General features: G+C 38.2%; 1 protein-coding gene across 10 annotated transcripts in view; it reads left to right on the forward strand.

The window, feature by feature from the left end:
* Positions 1 to 15,419, forward strand: part of tenm4 (teneurin transmembrane protein 4) — a 330,072-nt gene that overhangs the window by 228,298 nt on the left and 86,355 nt on the right. For all 10 annotated transcript variants that reach the window (XM_041804631.1, XM_041804642.1, XM_041804649.1 and 7 more), the window contains 2 exons: positions 6,810 to 6,956; positions 7,760 to 7,976. In XM_041804631.1, the coding sequence (XP_041660565.1) occupies positions 6,810 to 6,956; positions 7,760 to 7,976 (364 nt within the window). The remainder of the gene's footprint in view (positions 1 to 6,809; positions 6,957 to 7,759; positions 7,977 to 15,419) is intronic.

Raw genomic sequence — 15,419 nt, forward strand, 5'->3', positions numbered from 1 at the left:
TAATGGACCACCTGGCACGAGAGCGGCTGCCAGAGGAGTCCTTCGAACACTTGCAGCCTCACGTTTGGAGCTGTTTCAGGCAGGCCTGGGCAGGGCTTAGCAGGGGCTCCAGTCTGAGAGGCCTGCCAATTAAGATGAACCGGTGCCAGCAGAGAGCGGATCTTTATTTATCCTTGTAATAAACATTCGGAGCTTACTAATCATCTGTCTCTACTGGTCTAACTAGAGTTGTTTTGTCCATTTGCTCAATAAAGGACGGGTAATGCCCAAATGTGTCTAGGAGGCAAAGCACTCGTTTATGGCATTAGCCTTCAACAGTGACTCCCTTTCTTCAGGGAAACGAGCCTGAAATAAGGACGGGATTATTCCTTTTTCTTACAATTAGGAACGCTCCACAATTTATCCCCATTATTAAATAGTCTGCTTGCCAGTAGGTCCTTTTTATTTACTAGTTTAAGAAAAAGACTGTAGGGAGACAGTTTAAACAAAACCCCACATATCTGCTCCACAACCATTCTGAAACACTTTTTTCTTTTAGTATTAAGTAAAAATATAATCCACAAGTGCAAGTAGTAGGTCTGAATGATGCTGGGGAAAAGTGACAGTTTATTATCTGGGATTTATATTGTGTTATAAAAAATACAGGAAATTTTCCTGCATAAACTGCAGTGAATTTATACAGGTTTAAATATGGGAAAGTAGCATCTGAGTCTTACAGTCACAGTCCATTTATTTTGGCCTTTAAGTCTATTTTTATCTTAGGCTGGCACAGTGAGGATAAGTACGTGATATGTTGTGCTATTTTTGGATTTTGTTATAATGATAGAAAGTGTGATAAATAAACTGATACAAATTAATCATTCCGAGCTATAGCTATTGCAAGTTACAAAATGTTTTTGATGAATTAAAAAAAATCCCACAATAAATAGCAACAGTTATGATAAATAACAATAGTTTGGATTTATATAATGCCTTTCATGGGACCTGAGGACCCTTTACAAGGATGCAGAATACAAGACACAAATGACAAAAAACACTAAATAAATCAGATGGTAGCTGATAGCTAGATTTAGCTTCATTTGACGGCATAAAAACGGTGTCCAAGACTGTCAAATCTACAAATGTTGAATGAGAAAGCATTTGATAGTTTTCAGAAAAATATTTTTAATAATTTTAATAATTTGCAGAGGTTCATTTCTTGATTATTTGAAAACAGTAAAATTTAAATTTATTGTGCAGCCATAACAGGCAGCGCTTTCATGAATATCATTTTTAAGGGCAAATACCAGCAACTGGAATATAATCAGACTGACAACTGATTATTTTAAACTGATATGCATTTACAGTAAAAATGAGCCTTAACTACATTTTTTGTTTGTTTGTTTTTTAAATTTGACATTTAGAACATAATTGGACATAAACCTGTCATTAAAAAGGCTAGGTTTCGTCATAATTTACCATCATGGCTGACAAATGAATACGGCCCTGTGTCCACAGCCAGCTTTTTAGATGATGGAAGCACCTATAACCTAACCCTATCCCTAACCCTGGCTTCCTGCTTTGATAGAGACCTGCTTTTATTTGAAAGAGAGGAATAAGAAACTTTCAGTAGATTGAAGATCATGACATGAAACTGGTTGTGGAAAAAGGAACTCGTTAAGGATGGAGAACTGATCGATCAAACTTTATTTCTACAGCACTTTTCATACAAAATAAAGCAACACAAAGTGCTTTAAATACTGATAAAGAGATTTAGAAATGGGAAAGGAAAATTAGTGAATGACATCGACTTAACCACAAAATGTTATGGATTAAAAAAGGAAATAAAAGGAAAGTAAAAAGGTGTTTGATATCAGAAGGTACAGATGACTATTGACTTGTCCGCTGAGCTGTCTGTGAGTTTTTAAAGAGAAATGAAACATTAAAGACCCTGTAAAGTGAAAATAAATCTGTATTTATGTTTGATGTATGACAGGTCATTGTGTTATGAACCCCTAAATCAAATTTCAGTCAAGTAAAACATCTCTAAGTTTATAAAATAAGCTTCAAAATCATGAAAAATTAGGCAGTAAAATCTTCTCCAGGGTGGTGTGGGCGTGTCTGTTGAATGAGCTGAAGCCACGCCCACTCAGGAAAAATACGATCCTTTCAGATGTTAAGAAATGTTACAATCTGAATATTGACCTTATGATCAGAGTGCAGCTGCCTGGCTCTGTACCAAAGAAGAGACAAAGTCTGTGTTCTGGCTCAAATCTCTGTTATAATGCTTTAAATGATGCATAGGCCACTGTGGTCAATAGATTCAGCAAATTTAAGTCACAGTGAGCAAAAGACAGCATTTTACTGACTGTTTTCTTGCAATAAAAGCATTGGCATAAGCTAACAACACACTGTTCTGAAATGAACTGCTCTGTGATTTTATATTGTAGCGTTAGAGGGGCGGGGTCATTCCCCACTGTGGGCTCATGACATCATGAGTGGGCTCATGACATCATGAGCCCACATATTGGCCCCGCCCACATGAATCCAAGCCAGGAAAGAGGTGAAAAACTTTCCAACAGTCCAAATCCAGAATTCAGTCACATTAGTGTTTTCACATGTTTACAGCAACCATATTCCAACATATCTAGTGTATGAAGACAAAAAGGTTGGATTTTAGGCGCAGGTGGCCTAGTGGTTTAAGGCGTGCCCCATGTACGCAGACAGCCTGGGTTCAAATCCAGCCTGAGGCCCTCTACCGCATGTCTCTCCCCTGCTCTTGTCCCTATTTCCAACTCTGTCCACTGTCCTCCTCTTTCAAAACAAAGGCACAAAAATGCCCAAGATAAATCTTAAAAAAAGAAAAAAAAAACTTTGGATTTCACTTTACAGGGTCTTTAAGTAAAGGGACAAGAAAGCATGCAATTAGATAAATATGGATGCACAGATTATGGACCTAATTGCATCAGGATGAATGCGTTAATGTGACAGTCCTTCAAATGGCTTAAGATGAATATGAATAAAGGCAATAAAAGTGAATTTAAGTCTGAAATCATGCATAGTTTACAGCTCATGTATGTATTTACCAGTAGAACAGATGCTCTCAGTTTTATTTAAGTAAAAGTAGGAAAGTATGAAAATACTCTGATACATGTGGAAGTCATGCATTCAAGTTTAATTTGTATAATTATAACAAGCAGAATTTACTTAGTGTGATAAAAGTCAAATTGTCTTTGAGAAGAATATACTGTACTCATAGAGTTTAACTACTGATGCATTCATGTGTTCATCTCTGAAATGGGACAGATGGTAAAGATGGAGCTTATTTAGACTGATTCTGATCGAGACTGTGGAAAGTGAAAACAGAGAGAGAGGCAAAGTCACACACTTATTAAGACAGCTTAATTTGATTTATCTTATGGGACTATTTTCTAATCACAATTTAAAAGGCATTTCTGTGCAGCTGTTTTATTCTATACAGGTATACATATTTGTATTCCTGTTGATGGTCCCTTTATCCAAGTTCACCCCATGACTCATGCCTCTATACTTCTCCCTCTTTGTGTTGCAGCAACAAAATACAACTGATGCATCACACTGCTAACCCTGGGATGTATAATACAAATCTTTACTTGGTGTTGCTTCTGCCTTTATCTTCCTAAAAACCTACCTGTTTTCTTTCCCCTCCTTTAACTGATCTTCCTCTCTTCCCTACACGTCTCCCATCCACCGCACCACTCTTGTCTCTGTTTTCACTCTCTTGTTCTCCCACTCTTATTCTGTGTGTGTGATGTAAGAGCACCGAGGCAGCTGCCCCAGTCTTTTTAGCTGATAAAATGGGTCAGCTTAACAGTCTCTCCATCAAGGCAGCTTGCTAACAACACAAACTGTGACAGACTTCTGCGTTTGATATCTTTAGATGTAACCCTCTGCTTCTGCGAGGGGATAAAAATCATAAGGTAGCAGATAACTGCCAAACAGCCCTAGAAAAGTAGGTGAGGCAATCGTCTGATCCATGCCCTTGTGAGGACCTTCGCAGACAGAGACGGAGGAGTGTTTCACCTGTCGTTTGGCTCTCGCTCACTTTCAGCTCCCATGGGGTCACATGTCAAGTAACAGTTAGTGCAAGCAAAGTTCTCTGGTGCATAATGCCAGTGAGCTCCATTCACTTCCTGCAATTTAACTTTAACCTGACATGCATTCTCCCTGAATGGGTTATCTTATTGATCCCAAAAACAAGCCTGTAGTCAAAACTATTAAAATGATCAAAGAAGGCAAATAATGATAAAGAGCTTTTTCTGAGTAACTTCCTCAGTCTCATTCTTTCTGTGCCTTTGACAGCAGTGGTAATGCTTTGATCAAAATGATGGTCACATTCGAACATTACATGAAAACGGATCCAATTATTTGCAGGCATGTGTGGCACTGCTCTCATTACCCAGCTTTAGAGGCAGAGCTACTGGAGGCCAATCTGTTATAGTAATGAGTGAATATTGATTCAGAAGATCCCTCTTATCTGATTTTGCTGCACAGGGATATTAGAAGCTTCATATAAGGTGTATCAGATTTATCAACTTCATCTGAGGGCCATTATTGCCACCCTCAACCATTCAAAATCTGCAGTTTTTTAGTTTATTGCGACCAAAAATATCTGCAACAAATCACTGGATCTCATTTACCAACTGGACTTTAAAAGAATTTGTTCTTAAAACACTTTTACCTAGGTTTTAAGAAGATTCACCAAAAGTTTTCTGTTATTTTTTAAATAAGATTAGAGTAAAAGCAAAAGACTAACATTTTGCAGGAACATAGCCTGCTGTCACCAAGTTCCCCATTTACTCCTGTGTAAAATTTTGGCAGAAATCTCATGTGGACACCAGAAGAGAGGACTTTTCTATCACTACCCTGGCCACATTTCTCGCTTTAACAACACAGATTTAATATGACTGCTTCATTCACGCCGTGTGGTGCTCATGGTGTGATCAATTTGATGATAGGGGTTACAGACTTAGCACTGTGACTGATGTTTGAGATGGTGTCTTGAATCGAAATCTCAATAAAATCAGCTGAATCACCCAGCAGTCGGAGCAGCATTGACCATTAGTACCTGTAGAGATGAGCTAGTTAGCACTCATTGTCATGCATACATGAACAATTTTTCATCACAGTCAGACATCCATTACCATTCAGCATGCAGCATTAACAGTTTAGTGTCAGCTTTTCCACATTATACTCAATGGCTATAATACATAGTTTACAGGATATTTAACTCTTTCAGTGTGCACGTTACCAGTAAAATTCCAGCTTTTCCACATAATACTCAATGACTTTAAAGTATCATTTACAGTATATTTAACTTTTTCATTATGCAACATAATCAGTAAAATGCCAGCTTTCCCACATAATACTCACCGACTTCAATGCATAAATAACAGTATAACAGTATCTTGTAAAATTCCACGTTTTCCACAGTATTTTAGCATCTTTTAAAGATAACTTACAGTTTTTTTAGCCTATTGAGCATGCAGCATTGGCAGTAAAATACTATCTTTATGACAGTTTAACAGTTCAACCTGTTTCATGGATTAACAAGATTATTAAACTTTTTTAAATGCAGCATTAGCAGTAGAGCATCAGCATATACCATTCACTCAATTTAATTAGAAATTGAACTTTCTAGTATAAATTTGATTTCACTATTTTTGTTTATCATGCAAATTATTGATATTAAACACAAAGTATGTAATACTCATGTATGTCATCCTTGTTACAGAGGTGAGTTTGGGCAATTGAATTTCCAACCTATGGCAAACTCCATAAAATGACACGTCTTGCTAAATATAGAAATGAAGAATTTCTTTCTTCTAAAACTTCACATTTTGTTGTGCAAATGCATCGTTTAGATATAGTTTATTATTTTGTTTCAGTTGCTTAATTTTTAAAAACTGAGCATTTTAGTAAGATTAATTTTCATCAAACATTTATAATAAAAAAAACACCTTCACATGCTGGTATTTAAATGTTTTTAAATTATTTTCCTTACTTATTAGCATCAGTTTTTAGAATAAATATATTTTTTCATCAAATAATGATCTTTTATGGAATAAATATGAGAAATGGACAGTATCTTTCCTTATATTCCAGTTATTTTTACCCAGATGTAATGATCTTTTATTTTATCTGGCGTGCATTCTTACCTCATTACAGCGTGATGTGTGTAATTTTCTTAAGGCAGTGCTGTCTGGATAAGTGATATAATCAGATGTATATTTAAGTTTATATTCATTATCCACAACAGATGCTGTCAAATACCATGTCATTGAAGAAAACATTTTAAAGCAGCTCTACATTACTTTAGAACTATGTCCGTATTGCCGCTGTGTAATTGTTTTAAATGTTTATATTAGTGCCTCTTCTGACTTTTTCCCTCTTCACTTTTCAACCCTGTGCAACATAGTTGTTTGTGTACTGTATGTACACAGCCAAGCAGTCTTATGCCCTTATATGGGCATTCAAGGGGTCTTTTTCTATGCTAATTAGGGTAAACAAGAACAAGCCTCCAGCTCAGAAGGACATGATATTCATCACGCTAAGAACGCTGGTGTGACAGTTTTGCTGTTGAGGAATGTGTCATGAGTCTGATGTACAAAAACAAATTAAAGGAAAATTCTAAGAAGGTGTTGGTGAATGAGGCTCATTGTCATTGACTAGCTTTCATTGTTTTACATTTAATGTGGGTATTGTTCAGAAACACAGCACAGTTCTTATCTGTTACCATCTCATTTGATATTCTGTACCAACCCCAGTCTTTGTGCTCTTTTGTCATACAGAGGGCTGTCCTGGTTTGTGTAATGGAAATGGTAGGTGCACTCTGGGTAACAATGGCTGGTACTGTGTGTGCCAGCTGGGCTGGAGGGGCACTGGCTGTGACACCTCTATGGAAACTGCCTGCAGTGATGTCAAGGACAACGATGGAGGTAAAATCTCAGACAACACACAGAAAAGCTTTTTCTCACTTGCCAAGTATAAACAGAGACTCTTAACTAGACATGAGCTGACTGTAATAAAACCACCCTTGTTCTTCAGAATCTACTGTACTGTAAGCCTGACAGGATCAGTGGTATTCTTACACAGGTGAAGATCATGACTTGCGTCCAGTCGCTCACATGGACAACAGGTTTTTATTAAAAGCATAGTGGCTGGCCTGAGGGTCTCAACATGCACCAGCCTCAGGAGGAAGTCCCTGCTATGCCCCCTAACTAGCCCCGAGCAGAGCCAGGCACACACACAGAGCCAGCCAGGGGGCTGCACCACTCTTGAGGCCAAGTCAAAGACGTGACTTCCTTTCTTCCAGACCTCATTTTGGGCTTGAGCTAGGCACTAGCATCCCTTATTTATGCAGGGGCTGTTTGTCTCCCCATCACAGTGCAGGGGAGACCAGGGCTCTAACTGGCAAAGAAAGGGTTCTGCTGGGGATTTGACTGACTCCTGACAGCAGGGTTTATTTTTATCACCCATCTGGCCATATAGGCTCCTGAAAGCAAAGGGTAGCAAGTCCAATGACCCACTTCAGTAAAGTAAAGTGCAAGGCACAGCAGCTTTGCCTTGTGTTTTTTCCATCTAAAATAAAGAAACATTAACAAAACTTCAGCCATGAAGTCAGAGAGATTCAAAAGTAAAGCCCTGATGACTCATATGTTTAGTTTTTTTTGCCAGGTGTGTGTCCAGGCTGTTGTTAAAAGAGACAGTGTGTGTTGTGTGACTTGTTTGACCTTGTCAGATGGCCTGGTGGACTGCATGGATCCAGACTGCTGTCTGCAGGCAACCTGTCACACCACCTCTCTGTGTGTGGGCTCCCCGGACCCCCTGGACATCATCCAGGAGACACAGATGTCCTCTACACAGAGCAACCTGCAGACTTTCTATGACCGCGTGCGCTTCCTGGTGGGCAGGGACAGCACCCACATCATCCCAGGAGCAAACCCCTTTGATGGAAAGTGAGTCACGAGTACATTACACCCACCACAGACCTCAAATGCTTTATCATTTCTGCATCATCATTTGTTCTCATGCGACACTGTTGTCTGCTGAATAATTAATGTCTGGATTTATTTATTTACATTTTAAATCATCTACTTAGAAGGCTTCCTGTTTTTTACATAATTTATGTGGGCTTGTGTAATAGCATGTTACAGTAGTGGACATGTTAGGGAATGTTAAACACTTTCTTTTTTTAACCAAGACCAGAATATCCAGGCAGCTATAGGCAACAGATGCTGAATCGGGCTGACTGGTGGCATGCGTAGCTTGAGGGTTTGATGGACAGATGATGATGGACAAACATAGACTGTGGCAAAAAGCGAGGAGCCTTCCTTGGCACAAAAGGCATCTCGTATTCATGTATTGTGATTACTTTTACTGTAATCCATCTGCGGCCCACTCCCAGAGGCAGAGCTCACGACACCCCAACCCTGGAATCTGAGATGCTTTCATATCAGGCAGGATGACTGTCAAAGTCCCATAAGATTCCCTGCTTCTTCTTTTCCCTTTGTCTCCTTCTCTTTTCATCTTTAAACGCGTGTGTGGCTCCATCACCTCATTTGCATCCTACTTGCTCGTGGATCCCTCTCATCTTGGCTCTATGATACAAACAGTCAAAACAAAATAAGTTGAGAGGATTTCAGATTCTGTCTCTGATGAGTAAGAAAATTATAAAATAGTGTCAAAAGCAACTCAAGCTTATGAGTAAAGGGTATTTTTGTCAAAATGATGGCAGAGGATTTTAGTTTCCCTATTTTTAGTTCAGCAGGGCTATTATTTTGTTTTGAAGGAGCTATCTAATTCAATAGTGTCGTATGACACTCAAGCAGGATCATTTCTTGTGTGTAATTTGCATCACAACACATCTTAAAATGGCTGGAATGAGACATTTAAAAATGATGCTGTTTGCAAACCCAATGCTGTCCATCTTGCCTCATTGTTTGCAGTAGAACATGTTTTTATCGCTGTATTCAGCATGCTGTACTTTTTTATTCCTTAGTTTGTTATGTGAGTTTTAACAAACATCACTGGTCACTCCGTTTTCTGTATAAAAGGAATAAATCTACATATATGAATTACAATAACCATCAGCAAACTTAAACCCTGCCTGCTTTTGAACTTTTCATGCCCATACTCGAGGAAAGCCCTCCTAACACACTTTCTGACATTTTGCCTCATTGACATTTTTCTAGAAGCACTCAACACTTCGCAGTTCTTTAGTGGACACAGGAAGAGGCCTGCAGGGTTGAGTAATTCTCTTGTCTCTCACACAAGAAGATGCAGCCATAAATAAGTAAAATAAAGAATCCAGGGATGAGCTGCAAGATTGGAGGCTTGGCTCACCTAAAAATATCAGGGATGATCTATTATTCATGCTTGGTATTCATTCCCCACCCACTGACAGATATGAGCGGTTAGGACAGGGGGCTCAGGGCTTCAGATGAGCCTCGCAGGCACAGTCTCAGCATCTTCCTGATATGCTGAGTCCAGTCACCTGATCATCTCTTTATTGATCCATTAACCACTTCCTCATGCTAGTAGACATGTTGGACTTCTATTTCTGATGTTTCCCACCACAGAAAGCTGCAAAGGTGCCACTGAATAAAGCATCTGCCACTGCATAAACCGTCTCAACTCTCCGCCGTGACACATAATACGAGAGAGCGCCAAGGACCAGCAGTGGAGAATGACTGGAATAGTAAACAGGGACTTTGTCCATTGAACAATTTGGGTAAAGATTGATGGCTGACTTATAAAAGCGAGGCAGAAGCCATTCGCTTCATTTACAGGCCTGCGCTTTTATCATTTTATTTAGAACTCCTTTATAAGCATAAGGCCATTAGTGTCAGGCTATCTCTTGTTTATTTTGCTTTTAGCGTGCTTCATCCCTTTCAGCAGCCGCGGCAGCAGCATATATTTGTAGAGGTAAAATTGACATTGAAGTCTCCAAACTGTGCAGCCTCTCTCCTCTCAGTAACACATAGGAGGAAAATATGAGGGTTTACGATCAGGTTTACCCTATAATCAAGTCATTTCCATGTGTAATGGTGTTTTTGTTGCTTCCATGGAGATGGTAGCATTTATCAGCCTCACTCACTGATATTCTCATTACTTCATTCTAGCATGCTCATTTTATTTTAAAACATGTGTTTGACAGCACTTAGAGTAGCTCCCAAGTTAAGGGAGATATTTCTCATTTATAAAACATTGCACTATTTCAAAGCCATGTGTTTTTTAGTCTCACTAAAGGTTATTCAGGTTCATTTGAAGTCATTTGTTTTCTGGAGCTACACGACCTCCTCACCTGAAACACAAACTTATTGAGATAAATCAATACAGCATTACTGCTCAACAGTAAAACACGAAAAACTGGTTCAATTACCTGTATACCTGCTGTTTATATTAATTACTTCTATAACAGCAAACTGGATTCAAATCATTAACATGAGGGGTCAAGTTTTCTTCAGTAAAATGTGAATGAAGCTACCATCAGCCGTATGTACAAGCAGGATTTTTTAAACATTAATATTGGAGTAGAAACTTAAATTCGGTAATACTCAACATCAGATCATGCCAGCACATGCCAAAGCAATACAAGCACATGAATATAACAAAACACAAGATGACCTTTTTTGTTTTTAAAGTAATAATCCCACAATAAATAGCAGTTGCCAACTAAATATGTAATATGTGATTTTTAGCTTTTACAGCTGCATGAATATTTTGTGTTCTGGAAAGGGGAAACAGTCAACTTTTAAAATTGTAGTGACTTCCAACAAATGTGGATTTTGAAGTCCCTTTTGGACCCAATTAACCTCAATCAGTCTTATTTGTATATCATCATTCATAACCAATGTTATCTCAAGACACTTAGTAAAGAGGGAAGGTCTTGACTGTATGCTTTTTTTTATTATTATTTAGGACCCAACATTAACCAGCCAAGAGGACAGCACTAAGCAGCATTTTGTAAAGTTACTGCTTGAGCAGAGCCAAACTCATGTTAAACAGCCATCTGTCAAAGCTGTGCTGGGGAAGAGAAGGATGCAGAGAGAAGGAAGAGGAAGATGCAGACAAGGAGAAGAGGGAGATGCAGAAAAAACAGAAGATGAAGATGCAGAAAGAGAGACAAAGGGGGAGAGAAGAGGGAGGTGCACAGAGGCAAAAGAGAGTGAGATAAAGAAAGGCAGGGGACCAAGATGCAGAAAAACAGAAGAGGAAGCTGTAGAAAAAGAAACGAAAGGGACACCGAGAAAGTTAAGAGGGCGATGCCAAAAGAGACAAGAGGTAGATGCAAAAAAAGAGATGCGTTGGTTGCAGAAAATGAGAAACAGGAGACACAGAGAAAGTAAAGGGGGAGTGCAAAAAGAATGTTAGACACAGACAAAGAGAAGGGGAAGAGGAAAAAAGTTGGGATGCAAGATGCAAAAATGGAAAAGAGGTGGATGCAGAAAAAGAGAAGGGTTAGTTGCAGTAAACAAAAAAAGGGGAGATTCAGAAAAAAGAAAGAAAGGCCAAAAACAGAAGAGGGAGCAGTAAAACAAGAAAAGAGAGGGATGCAGAAAAATTTTGGGTGTGAGATACTGACAAACGATGATGTAATGATATGTTAAGAATAGTAATAGCCATAATATATTGAAGATTCTGATATTAGCATACCAACTAAGATATTGATGGAATGGAGAGGACTGAAATTAGTCATCGTAACACCTGAAGTTTAGCTGCTCTGAGATTCACTTTAACATTTAAAGACATGGTAATAGATACAAGGCTTATATTGATAGATGAAGCAGTCTTAGACAGTTGGGTTCACAGCAGCAGGCTATCAGTGTCCATAGTAACTGACACAGTGTGTTTGGCATTTGCAGGAGCAACCATGTAGACTGATCATTCTAATATAAGCATTAGCAACAATGATAAAAACTAAAAAGTCACCATGTATAGTTGACATAACAGGGTTTAATTATATCAATACTTGATCAGTCTAAAAAGTAATGAATCTATAAAAGAGAAGGCTACATTAAAAGTAGTGATACATGTGTTTAGACCTGTGCCTATGCTACCCAAACTTGAACTTAAATGTTCTTAAGAGAGTGAGAGGAGAAACTTTCAGCCTGTCAGGGTCTGTAATAGCTGTTACATCTGCAGAAAAATGAGATAAAAAGTTGCAGAAGTGTACTGTGTTTATTGTTCAACATGTTTTTGAGCTGTTATTACATTGGTAGGCATTACGGGGGCCTCACCTGTTTCTTTACATGTCCTCACTTCACCCTTTGTGATAAAATACGATAAACTGGAGGTTGAATCCACTTTGAAGTCCTTTATTTGACTTTGAGAATCCTCTAAGACGAATGAAATCTAATAAGCAGGGAAGGTTTCTGCAGCGAATACTTAACGCTTTCTCTGCTGCTCTTCTTTTTGTTGTATTTGATGTCAATATTTAAATCATTTGTCTTGGCCGCAGAGAATCATCTCCCCATGTGGTTCACAGAGGCAGAAAGGAGATAGTTCCACTCTCACAGCTCTATCTGAAGAAAATGTGGATGATTGCCTCTTCAAACATGTCTGTAAAATAAACTGTCGGCATGAAAGATTAATGGTTGACAGCCAGGCCAGCGCTGGGTTAACTTTAGTAGTATTTCCATGTTAATGCACCCAGATAGATCTTTGGGTATAAGCCCCCAGATTCAGAGCAGTATCTCCTTGCTTGTTTACTGTGCAGTGGTGGACAGCCAAGGTCTTCTGAAGGGGACCTGGCCTAATTAACATAAAAGTGGGTTCCTGGGGACCAGGATAGTGAGGGGTGAATGATCTTGCCTCTGGTAAGGACATGTTGAGGGCAGCTACTAACACACTAGTGTTAATTGTTTCCAGTCCGTGGCAGTGTTTAAGACCCAAATGCATTAAAAAATAGCCATGGTCTAATGAAGAAGTGGCATTAATTTGTTGTTGGGAGTTTGTTTTTTTTTTTTTCTTTTTTTTTTTTTTTGCATACGACTACAGAAACAATGGCTGACCGTGAGTTCGGCATCGCTAATGACCAGGGCAGAATTTGACGAAGGAGACATGATACAGCGAGGTCTAATCTCATCGGGTTAGTGAGATTGGGAGGTGAATTTGGATGACTTCCCGCTATTGATTGGTGGGGACTGATAATCAGATCTCATTTATGCAGCTTTTGGAGACCTGATGTCAGTCTGGAAATCTGTCGAGGACTTGATAACCAGCCAAGCAAGTCTTGCAATCTGCAGCCTTGTTATTTCCCTCTCCTGTATTCAATAATGGAAAAGATAAATCCTCCTTTTTTAATTAGAGCAAAAGCGAAGTAAACCTTCCTTATCTCATTATCCCTCCACTCTGGGTCGTAAACCCCTTTGAGACTTAAATGGAGGTATAAGGTTCTGTTTCTGCTGTTTATTTTATTCTATACAGTATTTTTATTTTAATCATGCCCTTACTGTATATTTTCTTCCACTTTACTGTTCTTGGTAAATATGTGCTGCTGAAAAAACTGTGCTCTTTATAGGTGTTATTGTTGTCTACACTCGGTTTCTATTATCTGTATCTGCACAAGCCACGGGTGTCTGAAAACAGGTTTTACATAAAATCCCATCATACAGAACTGTTTTCTATCAAATCAGAGTAATGCAGATTCATCTGGATTGGAATTTCTGACTTTCTAGCGATAGTTTATCAGCCCTTAATTCATTAAACAATTGCACATGATGCTTGATGTAGATGACACTAGACCAGACACAACGGTTGTATGTATTTACCTGTATGACCAGAAGAGATGCTGGTGTGCTCCTACTTTTTTGGATGATCCTAGTGTCCTAAAGGCATGTGGTTGAGGAACTGCAATGTGACTTGCTAAAATACAAGCTTGGATGTGGATGGGTACTAAATATTTTGGTTTTAGTTGCCTTTTGCGAACGCTGAGCGATGTCAAAGCCTAGTGAAGGGAGTAACACAGAGGCAGGCTACTGATGTATTTAGTTGATGACAGTGACAGTACATAATGTCAAAGAGTTTTAACCAACCTTAGCATAAAGGCAGTTATTTACAGGCAAAGCCAATAGTTAAAGCTTTTGTTTTTTTATTTCTCTATCTGCTGCAGAGGCTGAGAAATAGAGTTTTTAGTTGAAATTCATTGCGTTTTTTTCTTAAAAACCCTCAAATTTGGGGAGGTCATTTTCAAACAAAACTTGTTAAAAGCATGGGAACAATAGAGCTCCACCAGTGATGTAAAGCAATGTTACTCAATCAGTGGAGCAGGACGGAAAAATGGGTCACAGATTTATTTCAGTCAATCATATTTGTGTTTCCTTTCATAGAAATTGTCGCAAAAAAATCTTTATGTTTAACCTTACTCTGTTTTGCTATGATAACAAGTAAATTTTGTAAAATTTGGTTTTCTTTAAATCAAATCCTTTTTTTTAGATTTCTGAAGCTAAATGCAACATATTTTCACAAATAAATTTAAATTTAAAATAAATTAAAAGTTCTGTGAGTGTTGATGCATTTATGCATTTTTTCACGCCACTTTTTTTTTGCTTGTGCAAACAATGCTAGATGATAGTTTTACTCCTTCTATCGTTGTGATGAAAAAGTTGCTCCATCTTAAATCATGGCCTTCATTAAAGCAGATAAGAGACGCACTGACTGTAAAAGATGCAGGCTGATGCTAGAGCTACACAATTTGGTAGTGATGTGTGATTGGACAATATTGTGATTTGCATTTGCATTTATACATAAATGGTATTATGAGTCCACTTGCAAACTTAAAGACCTGTCTGCAGGCATTTTTTAAACTTTAATGTACTTCTTAAAAAAATAATAATTGAAGTCTTTTAGGTGATTATGTATTATTGTCGGGTGCACTAAATTTCTATTACCTGTTCTTGCACAAGCCATGGCTATCTGAAAACCAGTTTTGAATTAATACAAAAATAACTGCATCCTTTTATGTGACTACGTAATTGCACAGCCTTACATCGCAATTGCGATAAGATTGATAGTGCAACACTCACTGATGACTGACACTAATGCTGATGTTTTTTCATGATCTCTTTAGTGAAATACTCATACAGTATTGTCATTTTTCTACTATGGTAGATCATGAAATCATGCCTGGGTTTACCCAATTGGTCATATTTTTTTCTCAATAAAAAAAATCGCTTTTCTACATTAGAAGTAAGCTATGCTAAACACAGGTATAAACTGATACGACACACCAGATATACATCTGCTACTGACATCGGTTCATGCCTGCAGATGGCTAACATTTATCAAAGGGCCCATATCAGCTGATATAATGTAAAACCCATGTATCTGTGCATCCCTAAAACAGATTATATTTTTAGGTAAAAATGCCTTAAAATGTTAACTTTCTAATGTCTCTG

This window comes from Cheilinus undulatus, linkage group 2, assembly GCF_018320785.1.
Source record: "Cheilinus undulatus linkage group 2, ASM1832078v1, whole genome shotgun sequence".
Lineage (NCBI taxonomy): Eukaryota > Metazoa > Chordata > Actinopteri > Labriformes > Labridae > Cheilinus > Cheilinus undulatus.